At 48.1% G+C, this 16,512-nt stretch overlaps 1 protein-coding gene across 2 annotated transcripts in view; it reads left to right on the forward strand.

The window, feature by feature from the left end:
* The first annotated feature begins 940 nt into the window (after positions 1 to 940).
* Positions 941 to 16,512, forward strand: part of LOC147107168 (uncharacterized) — a 55,272-nt gene continuing 39,700 nt past the window's right edge. For both annotated transcript variants that reach the window (XM_086008327.1, XM_086008328.1), the window contains exons 1-3: positions 941 to 6,458; positions 9,956 to 10,114; positions 12,205 to 12,399. In XM_086008327.1, the coding sequence (XP_085864453.1) occupies positions 1,134 to 6,458; positions 9,956 to 10,114; positions 12,205 to 12,399 (5,679 nt within the window). In that variant the 5' untranslated portion in view covers positions 941 to 1,133. The remainder of the gene's footprint in view (positions 6,459 to 9,955; positions 10,115 to 12,204; positions 12,400 to 16,512) is intronic.

The following is a 16,512-nucleotide window of genomic DNA, read 5'->3' on the forward strand; positions in this document are numbered from 1 at the left end:
TCAAAATCATGAAGGGTTTTCATAGAGTAGATAGGGAGAAACTGTTTCCACTGGCAGGAGGGTCGGTAAGCAGAGGACATTGAAAGAAAGACTTGCATTTATATAGCGCCTTTCACGACCACCAGACTCCCAAAGCGCTTTACAGCCAATGAATTACTGTTGTAATGTAGGAAACGCGGCAGCCAATTCACACAGCAAGCTCCCACAAACATCAATGTGATAATGACCAGATAATCTGTATTTGAGTGATGATGATTGAGGGATAAATATTGGCCAGGACACAGGGGAGAACTCCCCTGCTCTTCTTCAAAATAGTGCCGTGGGATCTTTTACATCTACCCGAGAGGGCAGATGGAGCCTTGGTTTAACATCTCATCTGAAAGACGGCACCTCCGACAGTGCAGCACGCCCTCAGTACCGCACTGGAGTGTCAGCCTCGATTATTGTGCTCAAGTCTCTGGAGTGGGACTCGAACCCACAACCTGCTGACTCAGAGGCGAGGGTGCTGCCCACTGAGCCACAGATTTAAAATAATTGGCAAAAGAACCAAATGCGATTTTTTACTCAGCGAGTTATTGTGATCTGGAACGTGCTGCCTGAAAGGGCGGTGGAATCAAATTCAATGGTAACTTTCAAAAGGGAATTGGATAAATCCTTGAAAAGGAACAATTTTAAGGGCTTCAGGGAAAGAGCAGGAGAGTGGGACTAATTGGGCAGCTCTTTCAAAGAGCCGGAACAGGCACGATGGGCTGAATGGCGACCTCCTGTGGTGCATCATTCTATGACCTGCATTTCGTGCTGAATCATGACTGTAAATAATTACTTTGCTAAATGCAACAATGAAAGTTAAATTTCATGTGGAAAACTATTAATGTGCAATTTTATTTCTCTAATTTGCATTCTTATGGTTGAAATCTTTTCATGCTGTTTCAGAAGTAGGCAAGCCTCCCAGAAGATCTCGTAGAAGCACCAACGTTGGTGGCGTACCTCGGCCCTCCCAAGATGTACCGGCCTCCCTTTCGCAGAATTCCTCGGCCTTGTTTAATTGGACAGAACAATCGGATAAACGGATCTTTCAGGCTTCAGAGGGGGTTGCGGAGCAAAGCACATTCTCCCAGCAGGATGCCCGGACGATGTACAGTGATCCCTTCATCCCAGTTGTCAGTAGTTCCCGGTCACTTATCCCTGATACATCCCATGAATCGTTGCACCATGTAGCTAACTCTGAGATGGCAGAAGGTGGACTATTTGAAGATATAAAAGCCCAACCAGGGCCAATTAGTGTGGGACAACATACAGATTTTACACCGTCTGTTAACCTTCCGACTACGCATGTTTCTCAAGCCATTGAGAATGCGGCCCCTACCGATCTTGAAGACCCCAAGCAGTCAACAAATTCTCTAAGTCTAACATACATAACGGGGTCACCAGGATCCTCTTCAGTGAGAGTGACAGGTTCTCAGCATATTGGAGTAAGTCTTCCCGATGAAACCCATTTATCTCTTTCCTTTAACCAACAAAATGCAGTCACACCCTGTGCAAAAGCACTGTCGGAGTTGGATGGTTCTCAGACTGCAGTGCACAGCCAGCGAGGGAATGTGAATGTCCCAATGGTCTCCAATCATGTGCACCATTTAATCAGAACAGCTCCACTCCGAGTGCCAACAGATGCCTTGCCTTCCTCCACTTTTCACTTTACGGAGCCTTCAGTTAGAACGGACTCTCCGATTACGAGTAACCTCAGCCCTGTGAAAGAGGTTCCTGTGCCCGTTTTATCGACATCAGTGAAGACGTTTTCAAATATAACCTCTGTTACTCAGAGTGGCTCTAAGAGGACATTGCAACCCTTTGATAACCAGCTCCAAGAGCGTCCAACGTCCAGCGCTGCCCCTCGCATGGAGAAACTGTCAACAGAGTTAACCGGTTTTCTTCATGGCTTTAACACCCAGACTGTGTCAAGCAAGCATCTCGGCAGCTTCCTTACTGATGTGCCTTTGCTTGTAGAAATGGTGGCTTCAACTGGCCATCAGCCTTTGGGTGTCGCCTCAGGATCAAGGGAGATCCATTTTGGGTCCACTGATAATATTGCCTTATCAGCCAGCATGCTTGCTCCGACTGCTGTAAGTGAGAACTTCGAGACTGCAGAGGACTCGGGGACTGTGTGTCGTCTTGCAAAGAGTGGAAGCCCATCAGGAGATGGAGTGGAGCGCCTGGAGACACTTTCCATAAAAAGTACTACTTCATCCTTGGCCAGCGATGCAGACCAATTGGCGCACTCAAGTCAACTGGATCCAGCAATGCTTGACGCTTGGATTCCTCCCTCAGTGATCCAAAGTCAACGTAACCACACGTTCTCAATGGCAGTGCTCGGAACACCTGGCTCCATTGCAGCATCACCCTCGACTGCTTCTGAATGCGAGTTTGCGAAGATTGTAAAGGAAGGCGGGGTTGGAACCCAAAGCTCTGATGGACTGGAGACCAAAGCGAGTGCTACAAGATTGCACCTGGAAATTACCGGCAGGTTTGAGACCAGTGCTGTGAATAATCGGATGACGGTTAATGGCCACCATGTATCGCAAAAAGAAACCGTGAAGCAGGAAAAACATTTTAAAACCAGTCTATCCGAAGATTTTCATCCTTTTTTTGCTGGGACTGGTGGATCTGATTTACCAGAGACCAGCAGAAAGCAAAAAGATATCACCGAGACACCAGCTGCAATTCCACAAGCACCTGTGGTACCCAATGTGTCTGCATTCCAGGCCATGAATACACCACTTGGCGATTTACCTCGTACTATAGGACTTAACAGAACCAGTTCTATTCTTTTTGGGGAAAGATTTTTTGATGTCCACTCATCAAACACTTTGCCAGTCGATAAGGAAGCAACCATTAATCCTAGTTGGGACATGGATCTGAAATCTGCATCCCATGCCATAGGTTTTCATTCAGCAATATCTTCTTCATCTGCTGACCGTGGGGATCCCCGATCTGTTTCCGAACCCTACTCGCTATTTCTGCCCCCTGACGTCGCTGGGAGCAGACACCAGTTGCCCATAGCACCTAAAACAGCTGGGATGCTGTACCTTCAGGGCTTGTCGCTGGAGTCCGAGTTAATGCCCCATAGTTTGACACAGAGTGAGCGGTCTTCAGATACACTCCAAACAGGGACAGATCTATCTGGCACCGTACAGGAAACCAGCCCAGTGCCAAGCCAATATACGCTGGAATCTGATTCGTTATTGGTTAGAAAACCAACAGTTGACATTTCAGTTCACCCAGATGATCGTGAAACTGAGTTAGTTAGACACATCGCAAGAGACTCATTTGTGAGCCCCAGTTTTTACCGAGGGACTTCTCTATTGAGTTCAGTTAAAATGACCAAATGGAGCTCAACATTGAATCGCGCACAGGTATCTACAGTCAACCCTTTGGATGTTGTTGGACGTAAGAAAAGATTACTGGAATCTGACTTTGTTCCATTGAGCTTATCTGGCTCATCAACATGGTCACCAGATATTGTGGATGTGACCGCTTTTCCTGGAGTCCCCTTAGAACTCAAGGTAACTGTCTCGTCAGTACACATCGTCAGTTCAATTGGACATCCCTTATTAGATAACAGCAAAAATACAACAGCGCACTTGGATTTAGAACGGTTTTCTGCAGATGGGTCTACGTCCTTAGTACATCCAACAGAGACCCTGGACCTGGCTAAAACCGATGTGGCCTCAATAAAACCCAAAATATTTCCAGTGGAGATAAGTTCACACATTCGTCCAACATCTGTTTCAGCACCTGAAGCGGACACAAAACTTTTGCCGCAATCTAACACAGCTTTCTCCAGTTTACCTGTGACTGTTCACCCAACAAGACTCCCGTTGTTCCAATCTGTTGAAGAAGAACTTTCTACAACCCTATTGGAATCTCACTCTCTGCAAGTCTTATTGGGTGCTGGCACTCCGCCACTACAGCTTTCCGATCTTACACAGGGCGATAGAAGTCCAACTCAGTTTCTGCATTCACTGTCTTTTGCTGGCCTAGCTAGCCCGTCTGATCTAAGCTCTGAAGGCACTGAGACAATGATGCAGACTGCATTCCCCGTGAGCCGTGATCTGTATACTGCAGGCTCTTCAGCACTAGAGTACTCTCCATTGGGCGATCCTAGTTCAGCAAGCTATGCGATAGGTCCTGGTAGGTTTGAAAAGGCATCCTCAAAGTTGGAGACTATATTCAGTTCAGGAGAAATGGCTGCGCCGACAGCATATCTGCCATCCCATCGTGGAGATGCCACACCGCCGACAGTTTCTATTCAATCTGAGTTTGTGTTTCCTTCAAAAGACATTACCCAGTCAGCACTGATATCTTCAGTTCTTCTGTATCCCCACAGAGAAACACCGTGCTTAGAACCTCAATGTATTCTTTCAACAATACAGCATTCACACTTGGGGTTTGACAAATTCAGTTTGGTGTCTGAATCTCTCTCCTCTTTAGTAGATCGAACAGATGTATTTCATTTGGATAACGATGAGTCGACTAAAGTGACGAAAGTATCAGTGGAGGCTTCAGAAGAAGCCACCAGTTCTACGTCGCTGTCCTCTATTGGCCTGAATGCTGGTGGACATTCCAGCATTGTTGTGGCTTCTGAAGCTGCTTTCTCTTCGACAGATTTATCCGAGTTGGTAACACGAATACTGCTGAACAGTGGATGGTTCTTTACTTCCATTGAAAGAATACCTCGTACATCACTGGATGTGACTGGCACAGAGGACTTCTCAAGCAGCATTTCGGACTCGGCCCCTCAGTCAACAAGCTCTTTGGAAGCACTTGGCACAGCGACCATGAATAAACATGTCCTAGCTGATGTGTCCAACACATTAATGGAAACTGAAAAAATTCCTCCCTCTCCTGTTGAATCAAATTCCTTCATGCAATCCCCAAATGTGGTAAAATCCGATGCCATGTCTTCGGAATATTTTACGCCTGGGAAAGAAAGCACAGCCGGGTTTTCGGATGTTTCGAATTCAGTTCAAGACTTTATCCAACTTTTAACTCCTGAGGTCTTTAGCATTTCAGTCTCGGGCTCTAGGACACCGCCAATGTTAATGGTCTCGTTAAATGATACGGTTTCTCTGTCATACAGGAACCTAAATGGAGATAGTTTCACACGTGAAACTTCACCTCAGCTGCATCCTGAATCCCTGTGGCGTTCAGAGGCGAGTATTTTAAAACAGACATCCCAACAATCTGAATTAGATCCTCTTCCGCTAGAGACCGAGATCACCAGTGCCCCAGTGCTGCTAACTGTCTCTGCTGGCATGCCCACTCATTTGTCGGAGAATATATTTCTGTCAGCAGCAGCCACGCTTTGTTCCCTTGCTCCTGGCAGCAGTGTTCTCGGCTCAAGGTCAGCAGTAGACGTGGCTTTACCTTTCCCAACTTCACCTCCATCAGAGGTAAAGGTGACAATCCGAACCTCGGGCAGTGGCTCCGTTTCCAGTGATCCAAAGTTGATGGAGGCTTTTGCAGAGTTCTCGCTGCAGTTGGGGGACAGTGCACTCGGCTTCAGCAGAGTGCTTCAAGAAAACCCATCATCGACTCAGGTTCTGAGCGCTGCCCCAAGAAGTCTTGTAGACAGGATGGTTAGCCTCCCAGATACTGTGATCGTGACTCCTTCACCAGAATCACTCTTGTGTGTGGAAAGTTCAGTACCAAATACCATTGTTCCTACACTCACAGAACCAGATTTGGTGCCAATACCTAGTCTAGGTACAGAATCTTTTATTGTTGGGTCAAAATCCACGCAGATATCAGAGGAAACTTCTGCCTTCGCAAACTCCACATTACTCCTTTCTTCATCTCAAATGCTGAACCAGTCTAAAGTGTCTTTAATTGACTTCCCCCCTCTTGCACCAAGTGCTCTTACACCATCGGAAGGCGGAACCTGTGCAAGTCTGCCCACATCTTGCGACTTATTGAAGATCACCCGTACAGTATCCAGCTCTGAAGAGCCATCCTTCGTGCCCGGGGAAACTCTTCCATCTTCCTCCACACCTCTTTTAACTTCAAATATTGAGCCGTCTATTCAAGGAAAGACTTCTTCACCTTGGCTTAAAACCATGTCCTCATCCGCGGGCGGTGCGCCACCTACTGCTCGGAGGGAGATGCTGAAGCCCACCTTGCAGCTGACCGGCCGCCCAACGGGTGCGGCCCCTCGGAATCCCACGGTCCCTTCTCCGCACCCAACGTCCAGCTCGGGAAGCAACAGGACAGAGTTAGATTTGATAAAGGATGGAAACTTGTTAGAAGTGACTCTGCAAGTCAACGGCTCTGTCCCGATTTTTGAGGCCTCTTTCCGGCAGATGGTCAGCGAAGGGCTGCAGGAAACCTATCATCAGGCGTTGCGGTATACAGGGGAATCCAATAAAACTAGCAGAAGAGGAGAGGCTTCAGAAAGCGTTCAAGTGAGTGTATTTTTATGTTTTTTATTATTTGTTCATGGGTTGGGGGCATCACCGGCAAGACCGGCACTTATTGCCCATTCCTAATTGCCCTGGAGAAGGTGGTGGTGAGCCACACTCAATGACGGAGCCTCCACAGCCCTCTGGGGTAGAGATTCACCACCCTCTGAGTGAAGAAATTCCTCCTCATCTCAGTCTTAAATGGCTGACCCCTTATTCTGAGACTGTGACCCCTGGTTCTAGACACTCCAGCCAGGGGGAAACAACGGGGCCGATTTTCCTGGAGTCGTCAGGCGGGCTTTCAGGCGTGTGGGGGGGGGGCAGGAAATTGCAAAAATAGGGGGTCGCGACCCCCCCCCCCCCCCCCGGCCTGATTCCCCGCCCCGTCCGATTTTCACCCAGGCGTTTCTGTCCGACCCGAATCAGTCCCGCCCGCAGCAGGCGGGACTGGTCTTCAGGCACCTTAATCGCCAATAATTGGCATCTATAATGCCATTTTAAGGGGCCCTTGCTATTTTCAGCCTTTTCCCAAGTTAAACACGCCTGGTGGGAACCACGCTGATGAAACCTGGCGTGAACAATATCGGATTGCTGACTATCAGCTGCAGGTCAATCAGGAAAGAAGAGATTTAATCAGACATTATTTGTAGGTTGCAGGACCTTGTTGTTTCAGGCTTGGGGCAACTTGTTCCAGGCTTAGGCACAGCTGTGGAAGGTTAGAGCCTCACACACTTCTCCAGTGTGAGCTCCTGGGAAGCCCCCTCGCCACCCTCACTCAGCGCTTCCTCAACTGAGGCACCTACCAGAAGCATGGGAGGCCTTTTTTTCCTTCCCCTCTTGGCATTAGAGGACCTCCAGCCCCATTCGCGAAATGACACATGCCACAACTGCAGAAGTTGCCATCAGAAATTTTATTTACAATAACCAGCTGATGGCATTTTTCAAATAAACACATTTCACCCAAGTGACTACCCTTGTAACTATTAGTGCCTTATTTTCCTCTTACACGTGCTCCTACGTAGTGGTTCCCCTGTGGCTTCAGCAGATGTGGAGGCCCCTTGCTCACTTTCCTGCTGCTCCTGTCTCGACACCTTTGGCGGGCATCCTCTGGGATGGCGAGCCTGTGAGGGCTCGCCAGCAGTCTGCTGCTCCTGCAGCTGTGCAGGGGTTGAGACCTCTATCTCCGTTGTGTGTGGACTCCGGCGGGGCTCTGACCGAGGGCTCTGCAGTGGCATGGAAGTGTGAGCGCTTGGAGAGAAGCCCCCACTTCCTTGAGGTCTGCCACCAACCTCCCTCTCATGGGTCAGGTCCCCCTCAGTGCCTGCAAGTGGCTTGAGAGCAGCTTGCTGCACATCAGGGGGGCCATGGGGACCCGTTTCTACAATGGCAGTCCTACTCAGAGGGCCTGCCATGAAGGTTTGGTTTCTCTGTTCAATAGCTGACCATCGCTCCTCCAGAGATGTCAGTCTATTCTGAACACACACCATGTTTTCAACACTCTGGCGACTTAGCTCCTCCATGGCCGTAGCCATCCTCTCCTCTACTGTAGCCATCCTTTCCACGGAGGTTGCCATCCTTTCCGTTGTGATGCGTTCATGCGCCAATGACTCCACAAAGGCTCTGCTCATGTTCGCTATGGACTCCTCCATTCGCTCCACACTCGCAGTGACCCTGGAGACAAAACCTGCCAGAGACTCCTACATCTGTGCATGGAGATCCATCACCTCTTCTCCTGCGGATGGACCCAGAGGCAGAGGGTCGACATGCAGCTGAGCTGAGCTGGCAGAGTCCTGCACCCTCCGACGAGGACTCTCCACTGCTGTCCCTGTCTCCACCATCTGCTGATGCTCACTTGTGAGCTGTGATACACCAGGTGACAACACTACTCTATCTTGCGAAGGTCCCACCGAGGTGTGAGTGTCTGCGCTGGTGCTGGGTGCGCTGAATTCTGCTGACGCTGCGCCCTCAGAGGTTGGAGCTTCCTCTGAGGCGTCTGGCTGCTCAGCCTCTTCCTCCTCCGCAGTGGGGACGGGGGCTCTGGATGGTCCTGTGGGGGAGTAAAGGAAAGAGTTAGAGATGTGATGCCAAGGTTACATGCACATTGGATTTTGCAGATGTTCATAAGTCCAAATGATGTAGCTTCAGAATCATAACTGCGACTCATGCTATGTCAATGAGAGAGATGGAAAACTATTCTGTCACCAGCTTGTGAGACTGCCCCTGTCTCTCCTTCCCCAGCTTCCGCAGCCACATCAGCCCCGACAATTTCCAGCACTCCTTCCTCCCAGGGGGTCAGGGGGGCTATTGAGGGTGGGCCTCCTCCAGTCCTGGCTCGCTCTCTGTTGTTGTGAGCTCTCTTTTCCTGCAAAGAGGGAGACAAGTGGAGTTTGAGTGAGAATGAAGGAGTGAGTGTAGAGATTGCATAGCATAGATACTTAGAGGGAGACAAAGATGGTGTGAAACTGCAAGACCAAGGGCCCTCACTGTGTGTTGTCAGTTGTGCTCAAAGCATCAGAGTGAGAGGGAGTGTGAGGGCTGCATGGTGGAATAGTTATGTGAATGAGAGCATAGAGAGAGAGGGAATGGGTAAGGGTGCAAGGATGTGACTGTGAAGTGGGATGTGGAGGAAGAGAGTGCTAAAGCTGAGTGCTGGTGGGGAAAGGCAATGCGGATCAGGTTGAGGGTGATGGAAACTTCATACTTACTTTTCCTGTACGGTGAAGGTCATGGAATCGCTTCCGACACTGTATCCAGGTTCTTCTGATGACTCCCAGCGAGTTGACACCTGCTGTCACCTGCATCCATGCAGCCTTGGTCTTAATGGGAGGCCGCTTCCTCCCTGACCTAGGGAAGAGGACCTCCCTGTCGGCCCTCACCCCATCCAATAATGCCTGCAGTGAAGCCTCGTCGAATTTGGAGGCAGCTCGGGGTCTGGCACTGGCCACAGCTGCTGCAGGCTCCTCTGCCATCCTGTATGGTTTGTTTGGAAGCCTGCAGAGGATGCAGTGCTTGCTATGGACCTTGAAAGCACCACGAATGATGACGACATCATACTGTGAGACGTTCTGACTGGAAATAGTCAATTAGCAAGGGTTCCCACATGCTGGAAATGAATTGGCCAATTGAGGGAAAATTGCATCAATCTGGCAGACCCATTTACATTCGTGTGGGAACCCCGACACTCGGGGAACCCGACAATTCCCCGCACCTGCAGAAAAATCGGCCCCAACCTCTCAGCACCTACCCCGTCAAGCCCCTTAAGATTTTTATAGGTTACCATTACTCCTCCTGTCTTTTCCCTTCCATTCGTTTCTGCCCAGCCACCAGAGAGAAAAAGTTACCGCAGTCTTTCCTGGTTGATGCAGCAGGTTTATGATCGGTTGGCTTTATTATTTCTGCCTATATCGGAAACTCCGCACGTTAGCCACAGCACTCACCTTTCCCATTGATTTGTTATCGCTGGTTACAGTCGTGTGTTCACTGCTTGCTCTCCTTTGCAGGTGGTGATAGAGTTCGTGAGGCAGCAGAATTCTGGTACCGTTGTCGTTCAGTTTGTCGTATTAAGTAACGGCCAACTTCTAAAAGCTGCAGATGTCACTGCGACCTTTGAAAAACTTCCAAACCTCGTTGCTGTTCTCAGTGAAAAGCTCCCTTACCAGGTACGGCACGATTGCTCCCTCGAATACACTAAGCCACTCATTCAGGATGTTCAGTGCCATCTAATCCATGACCTGTAATTTGTTTTCCAATTATGTGTGGTTTGATAAGGTAGGCTTCTGGTGGGAATATAACTGTTGTGAAATTCACAATTTTGATAAAAAGAAAGAGAAAGAAAGACTTGCATTTCTATAGCGCTTTTCACAACCTCAGCACTTTACAGCCAATGAAGTACTTTTTGAAGTGTAGTCACTGTTGTAATGTGGGAACTGCAGCAGCCAATTTGCGCACAGCAAGCTCCCACAAACAGCAATGTGATAATGACCAGATATTGGCCCACAAATTCGGGCTGGGGGCTTCCCGCGAGTGTAAGCCCCCGACCTGCACTTACCTTGCGCGCCGGCAGTTGAGCTGTAGGGCCCCGTGGAATTCCGATCCGGGGCCTGGTCCAGCTGCCGGTGCGCAGTGCTTGTGTATCCCAGGGGCACAGTTAGTTTGATGCGTCCCCTGGGATCACGTGGGCCATGTGGAGCCAATCGGAGCAGGGAATGCTCCATTCAGAAGTCTTGACAGGAAGAGCTGTCAAGACTTATAAATACTACGGCCCCAAAATAGTAGTAAACCTTCAAATAATTTTTTTTTTAATTCACATTTTTTAAATAAACTATAAATTACATTACAGTACTGTAAATAACTATTTTAAACAATAATTTAAATTTTTGAAATTTTTTTTTAAATTTCCTAATGGGGCTAAAAATAAACTTACCTTGCTTTAAACTATTTAAAAATAATAAACCTGTGGAAAAAATGTTTTAATTTTAATTAATTGACCACTTACCTTGTAAAAAGCAGGCCTTACGCCTGCTTTTTAAATCTCTAAATCCTGCGCACGCGTTCGACCTCTGAACCCCTTTGCTCAGAGGAACGGAAGTGCCGGTTTCCTGCGCATGCACAGTGCATGCACGAAACTGGCACTTCCATCGGGCTTATGGGTGAGTACCCCGTGCGTACTCACCCGTGGAGACCCGAATTTCTGGGCCAATCTGTTTTTCAGTGATGTTGATTGAGGGATAAATATTGGCCAGGACACTGGGGTAACTCCCCCTGCTCAAAATAGTGCCATGGGATCTTTTACGTCCACCTGAGAGAGCAGACGGGGCCTCGGTTTAACGTCTCATCCGAAAGACGGCACCTCCGACAGCACAGCTGTCAATATTTCTGCCACGTTCATCAATAACCCTTGCAGGTGCTGAGCTCTGCTTCCTCATGCAGAGCACCATTTATTTACCCTTCATCACTATCAATAAAATAAAATAACAGTGCCAGTTATACTGTTGTCACAATTTTACAATAGCTTTCTCTCTGGGGTTCAGCATCTTTGGTCAGTCCAACAAATGGACCTCGTGTCCCTCTAGAATGCGGAGAGCACCTTTTGCTAGTTAACTGATAATCTAACCTATGAATCGTAAAACGGAACCCTTGCTGTGTACACCACGATTCGCTCCCCTTTCTGGAAGCACTGTTATCAAGGCAAGGCACAACTGCAAAGCAGCAAATTGATTAATTTTTCATAAAGTACATGAATAAGCAGAATAAAGCTTTCCCATTGAGAACGGTCAATCATTGATGCTCCCCGTCTCGTGAAAATGAGCTAAGTCACAGCAGACGCTCGATGCATGAGTCCATTTTCAAGCTAGTTATTCCAAAGCTAACAGGCCCTGCCGTCTAGCAATGGTTGATCAGATTCATTCATCCATTTTGCATTCCAGGGTAGGAGAGAAGCCAGTCTCTCAAGACCATAAGGGTGAAGAGTTTCCATCAGAATCACCAGCCTCATTGAAACACCTCCTCTTTGAGGTGGGAGGTGCCCCCAATATCTACTGGAGCTAAGCCCCCCCTGCTGGGCATATAGCATAAGACAACACCTAGACAACTTGGGTGTTGTAAAAGAACCATTTCATTATAAGGCGGGGCAGGTGGGGGAGGAAGGTGGCTACTAGCGGCATGTTGGCAGCCGTGGCTCGGTGGCCAGCCTTTACTGGCGATCGATCGAGATATATGTGTGTAATTTTGCATTGAATTGATTGCGCAGGTTGTGAAGGCTCCGTGTCCGGCAGCCGCTCCCCTCCCACAGCCACCGACACACAGTGGGGCCGGTTGGACGGTTGCCGTATCCGTGCTGGGGTCTTTCTGTCTGGTGCTACTGGTCCTTTTCGTTTACTGCAAGACGAAGGGATGGAGAGGTGGAGAAGACATTTCCGTCAGACAGCAAGGGACGTTCAGGAGGGTAAGTATTCTTAATGAATTGCTTTGGGGGGGGGGGGGGGGAGCATAATCAAAACTAGAGCAAAAATACTGCTGGATATCTAAAATCAAAACAGAAAATGCTGGTCAACACTCAGCAGGCCAGGCAGCATCTGCGAAGACCTCCAATTCTGGCCTCTTGCACATCCCCCGATTTTAATCCCTCCACCATTGGTGGCCGTGCCTTCAGCCGCCTGGGACCTAAGCTCTGGAATTCCCTCCCTAAACCTCTCTGCCTCTCCACCTCTCTCTCCTCCTTTAAGACGCTCCTTAAACTCTCCCTCTTTGACCAAGCTTTTGGTCACCTGTCCGAATATCTCCTTCTGTGACTCGTCGTCAGATTTTGTTTGATAATCGCTCCTGTGAAGCGCCTTGGGACGTTTGACTATGTTAAAGGTGCTGCATAAATACAAGTTGTTGTTAATAATGGCAGAATTGTGTCTTCTCTCTGTTGAATGCTCCGTTTCATCCAGTATCTTTTTATTGATTACAAGACAGCAACATGTTGTGTTCCGAAGCTGTGATCTCGCGGGCTGATGCTTGAGTGGTTGCTCATAGAATTACATCGAATGTACGGCACAGAAACAGGCCATTCGGCCCAACTGGTCCGTGCCGGGGTTTCTGCTCCACACGAGCCTCCTCCCGCCCCTCTTCATCTCACCCCATCAACATATCCTTCTATTCCTTTATCTAGCTTCCCCTTAAATTAATCTATACTATTCGCCTCAACCACTCCCTGTGGTAGCGAGTTCCACATTCTCACCACTCTCTGGGTAAAGAAGTTTCTCCTGAATTCTCGATTGGATTTATTAATGACTGTCTTATATTGATGACCCTCGTTTTGGCCTCCCCCACAAGTAGAAACATCTCTACCCTCTCGAAACCCTTTCATAATTTTAAAGAACTCTATCTATTCTGCCCTTGCAGCGCGTTCCTATGCAGAGCTAGACAGGTAGCTAACAACTTGATATCTTCCCATAAAAATCACAAGGCTTGACTTTTCTTGTAAAACTTTACTGAAAGATTCTTATTGTGAAACTGAAATACAATACAGAAATGGAAGCACACATTAGCACACAAGCACATAACTGATATGCATACACAAACTTAGGTAAGCCTGAGCAACACAGTACATTTGGCATGTAACTTACCAAAACACGTGGAAACACAGCTTACTGTGAATATACATTTAGCAAACTGAAAGGCATTCTCTTTAAATTAGCCCTGTACATAGTGCATCAAAATACAGCTACAAGTTAACCAGCTAGACACAGAGAGCGAGCACTTCACGGCTAGCTGTGTAAGTTTGCTTACAGAGAAAAGTTACAAACTAAACATCTTCTGCAAAATATAGTGTACACTAATCATCTATAACATTCTCAAGTACTTACAGACAAATAGTGTCCAAGGCTGGAGCGTGACAAGAATATAACTTCCCAGACCATGTGTAGCTGTAGGTCTGTGATATACAGTAGTTTACTTTACTGCACTTACTGTGCTTTTACTGCAGTTGCTAGGTACCAAATATCCACTAGGTAGCGGCACACAATGGGAATCGACCCAACTTACTCAAACCCCTGAATTAACTGTAAAACTAACATAAATTGCTAAAGAAAGACAGCACACTGTCAGGTCACCTCTCAGCCTTCTCTTTTCTAGAGAAAAGAGCACCATCCTGTTCAGTCCCTCATGATAGTTATAACCTCCTAGATTCTGGTATCATTCTAGTAAATCTTTTCTGTTCCTTCTCCAGCGCCTCTGTATCATAGAGCAATAACCCCAAGAATGGAATTTGACCCACAGCGAAACAAAAAGCAATCATTTATTAAAACCAGAACTTTGCCACAAAAGCCAGTCCTGCGGACAAGCAGACAAATCCCCTCCGATAACAATGCCGCTAAAATTCACGGGTAGGAATGTGAAGGAAGGACATGTTTACTGGGCTGCTGCATCTCACCACCAGCAGGTGGCAGCATTGGACCGTCCTGAAAAGTTTTTTCACTCAAGCTGCCAATTCAAGTTAAAATGCGATTAATTTGTGTGGAGTTTATTTACTTGATCATCTGAATTCTTTCCTTTCCTTCTCTCTTCTTTTATTCTCCCTCTTTCCTTCTCTACTCTTTCTTTCTCTCCTCTTTCCTTCTCTGCTCTTCCCTTCTTCCTTCTCTATTCTTTCCTTATCTCCTTTTCTTTCCTTATCTCCTTTTCTTTTGTTTCCTTCTTTCCTCTTCTTTCCTCCTTTCCTTCTTTACTTTCTCCTTCCCACTTTCTTTTCCTTCCACCTTCAGCCATATTGACCCTAATCTCTGTAACTCCCTCGCTAAACCCCTTCCCTTCGATAGTTCGCTCCCGACCTTTAAAAGCTTCCTCAACCATGTTTCTGGTCTTCTCCCCTAATCTCCCAGTTGCTGCTGTGACTCCGTTTCTCCTCCCGGAGCTACCTTCTGTTATTTACTTTCTTAAAGGCGCTATATAAATGCAAGTTGCTGTTGGGATGGCCTTGACGGTATTTACTCATCCTGCCTCTGAGGTAACGATGCTACGTGTAGATTATGTAAAAAGGTGCCGATCGGTCTCGATTTACGGTCCTTTGCCGAGGCCTCTCAATAATGACACGTCGCTACGGCGTGCTTGGTCAGTTTTTTGGTTTGGGATTTGGAAAATGCACGACCTGAAAAGGGAGTCGGATAAATACTTGAAGAGGTAAATCTTCCAGGGCTATGGGGGGAAAGAGCAGTAGGGGGAGTGGGACTAATCGGAGAACTCTCTCAAAGAGCCGGCACGGGCACAATGGGCCGAGTGGCCTCCTGCTGTGCCGCGTCATTCCACCATCGGGTAGCTCTTTCTGGTGAACGCGCTCGACGGTTAACGGGAAATGTTCCCATTCACCGTCACCTGGGCTGGGCGCCCCACGTAATGCTTTTGCATTTAAAAAAAAAATGAAAGGTGAAGTGGTTTCCCGAAAGCAATGAAGGAAACCAGATGGGTCAATGCTCCGACCCCACGCCCCCCAGAGGGAGAGGGACCCGGAGGGAGCGCGGGTGGGGCTGCACTACCGCAGTCCCAATTTTCAGACCTGCGCCTGGGTCCCTGCTGGGGGCATTGAATTTACCCTTTGATGCAGGTTTACTTGTGGCCCTCCCGTGACGTTGCTCACGGGCGAGGAGGCGGAGACAATGGAAGGCTCCATGTATTATTCTGCTGCTAAGGCCCCGTGCTCTAACTGCTGGTAGATATGTCCTGGACTGTGGCCAACATGCAGTAGGCACAAGATTTTTTGTTTTTTTCCACTCCATACTGGAGGCTCTCCCAGGGCATTGCTCATGGTCAGTGGGAGGCTCCACTGTCTGATTTTTTTTTATCAGCATGGAGCGAAGTTTGGATAACTCGACACCATCCAGGGCAAAGCAGCCCGCTTGATTGGCAGCCCATCCACCACCTTAAACATTCACTCCCTCCACCACCAGCGTACCATGGCTGCAGTGTGTACCATATACAAGATGCACTGCAGCAACTCACCAAGGCTTCTTCGGCAGCACCTCCCAAACCCACGACCTCTGCCACCTAGAAGGACAAGGACAGCAGGCGCATGGGAACACCACCACCTCCAAGTTCCCCTCCAAGTCACACACCATCCTGACTTGGAAGTATATCGGCCGTTCCTTCATCGTCGCTGGGTCAAAATCCTGGAACTCCCTCCCTAACAGCACTGTGGGAGCACCTTCACCACACGGACTGCAGCGGTTCAAGAAGGCGGCTCACTACCACCTTCTCAAGGGTAGTTAGGGATGGTCAATAAATGCTGGCATTGCCAGCGACCCCCACATCCCAGGAACGAATAAAAAAAAAATGGCTACAATTTGCCAAGATTTTTTTTAAATTAAGGCAGCTGTTGCAAAGCTGGGAAGAGGCAGGAATAGTTTGGAGCCTAGGATTTTGACCTTTTTAACCGGGTCCTTGGGAGATCTGGGAGTGAGACTGCAGTATCAACAGGCGAGTGATTTGTACCAGGTTTTTTTAACATCATCAAAACATTTCTATTTTAAATTAAAATACCTCTGCCTCCCGAAAGCACGGGCGGTGCCCACAAGGTGCA

The sequence above is a fragment of the Somniosus microcephalus genome, chromosome 15 (genome assembly GCF_052327205.1).
Source record: "Somniosus microcephalus isolate GS21.2 chromosome 15, FLI_Smic_1.0, whole genome shotgun sequence".
Taxonomy (NCBI): domain Eukaryota; kingdom Metazoa; phylum Chordata; class Chondrichthyes; order Squaliformes; family Somniosidae; genus Somniosus; species Somniosus microcephalus.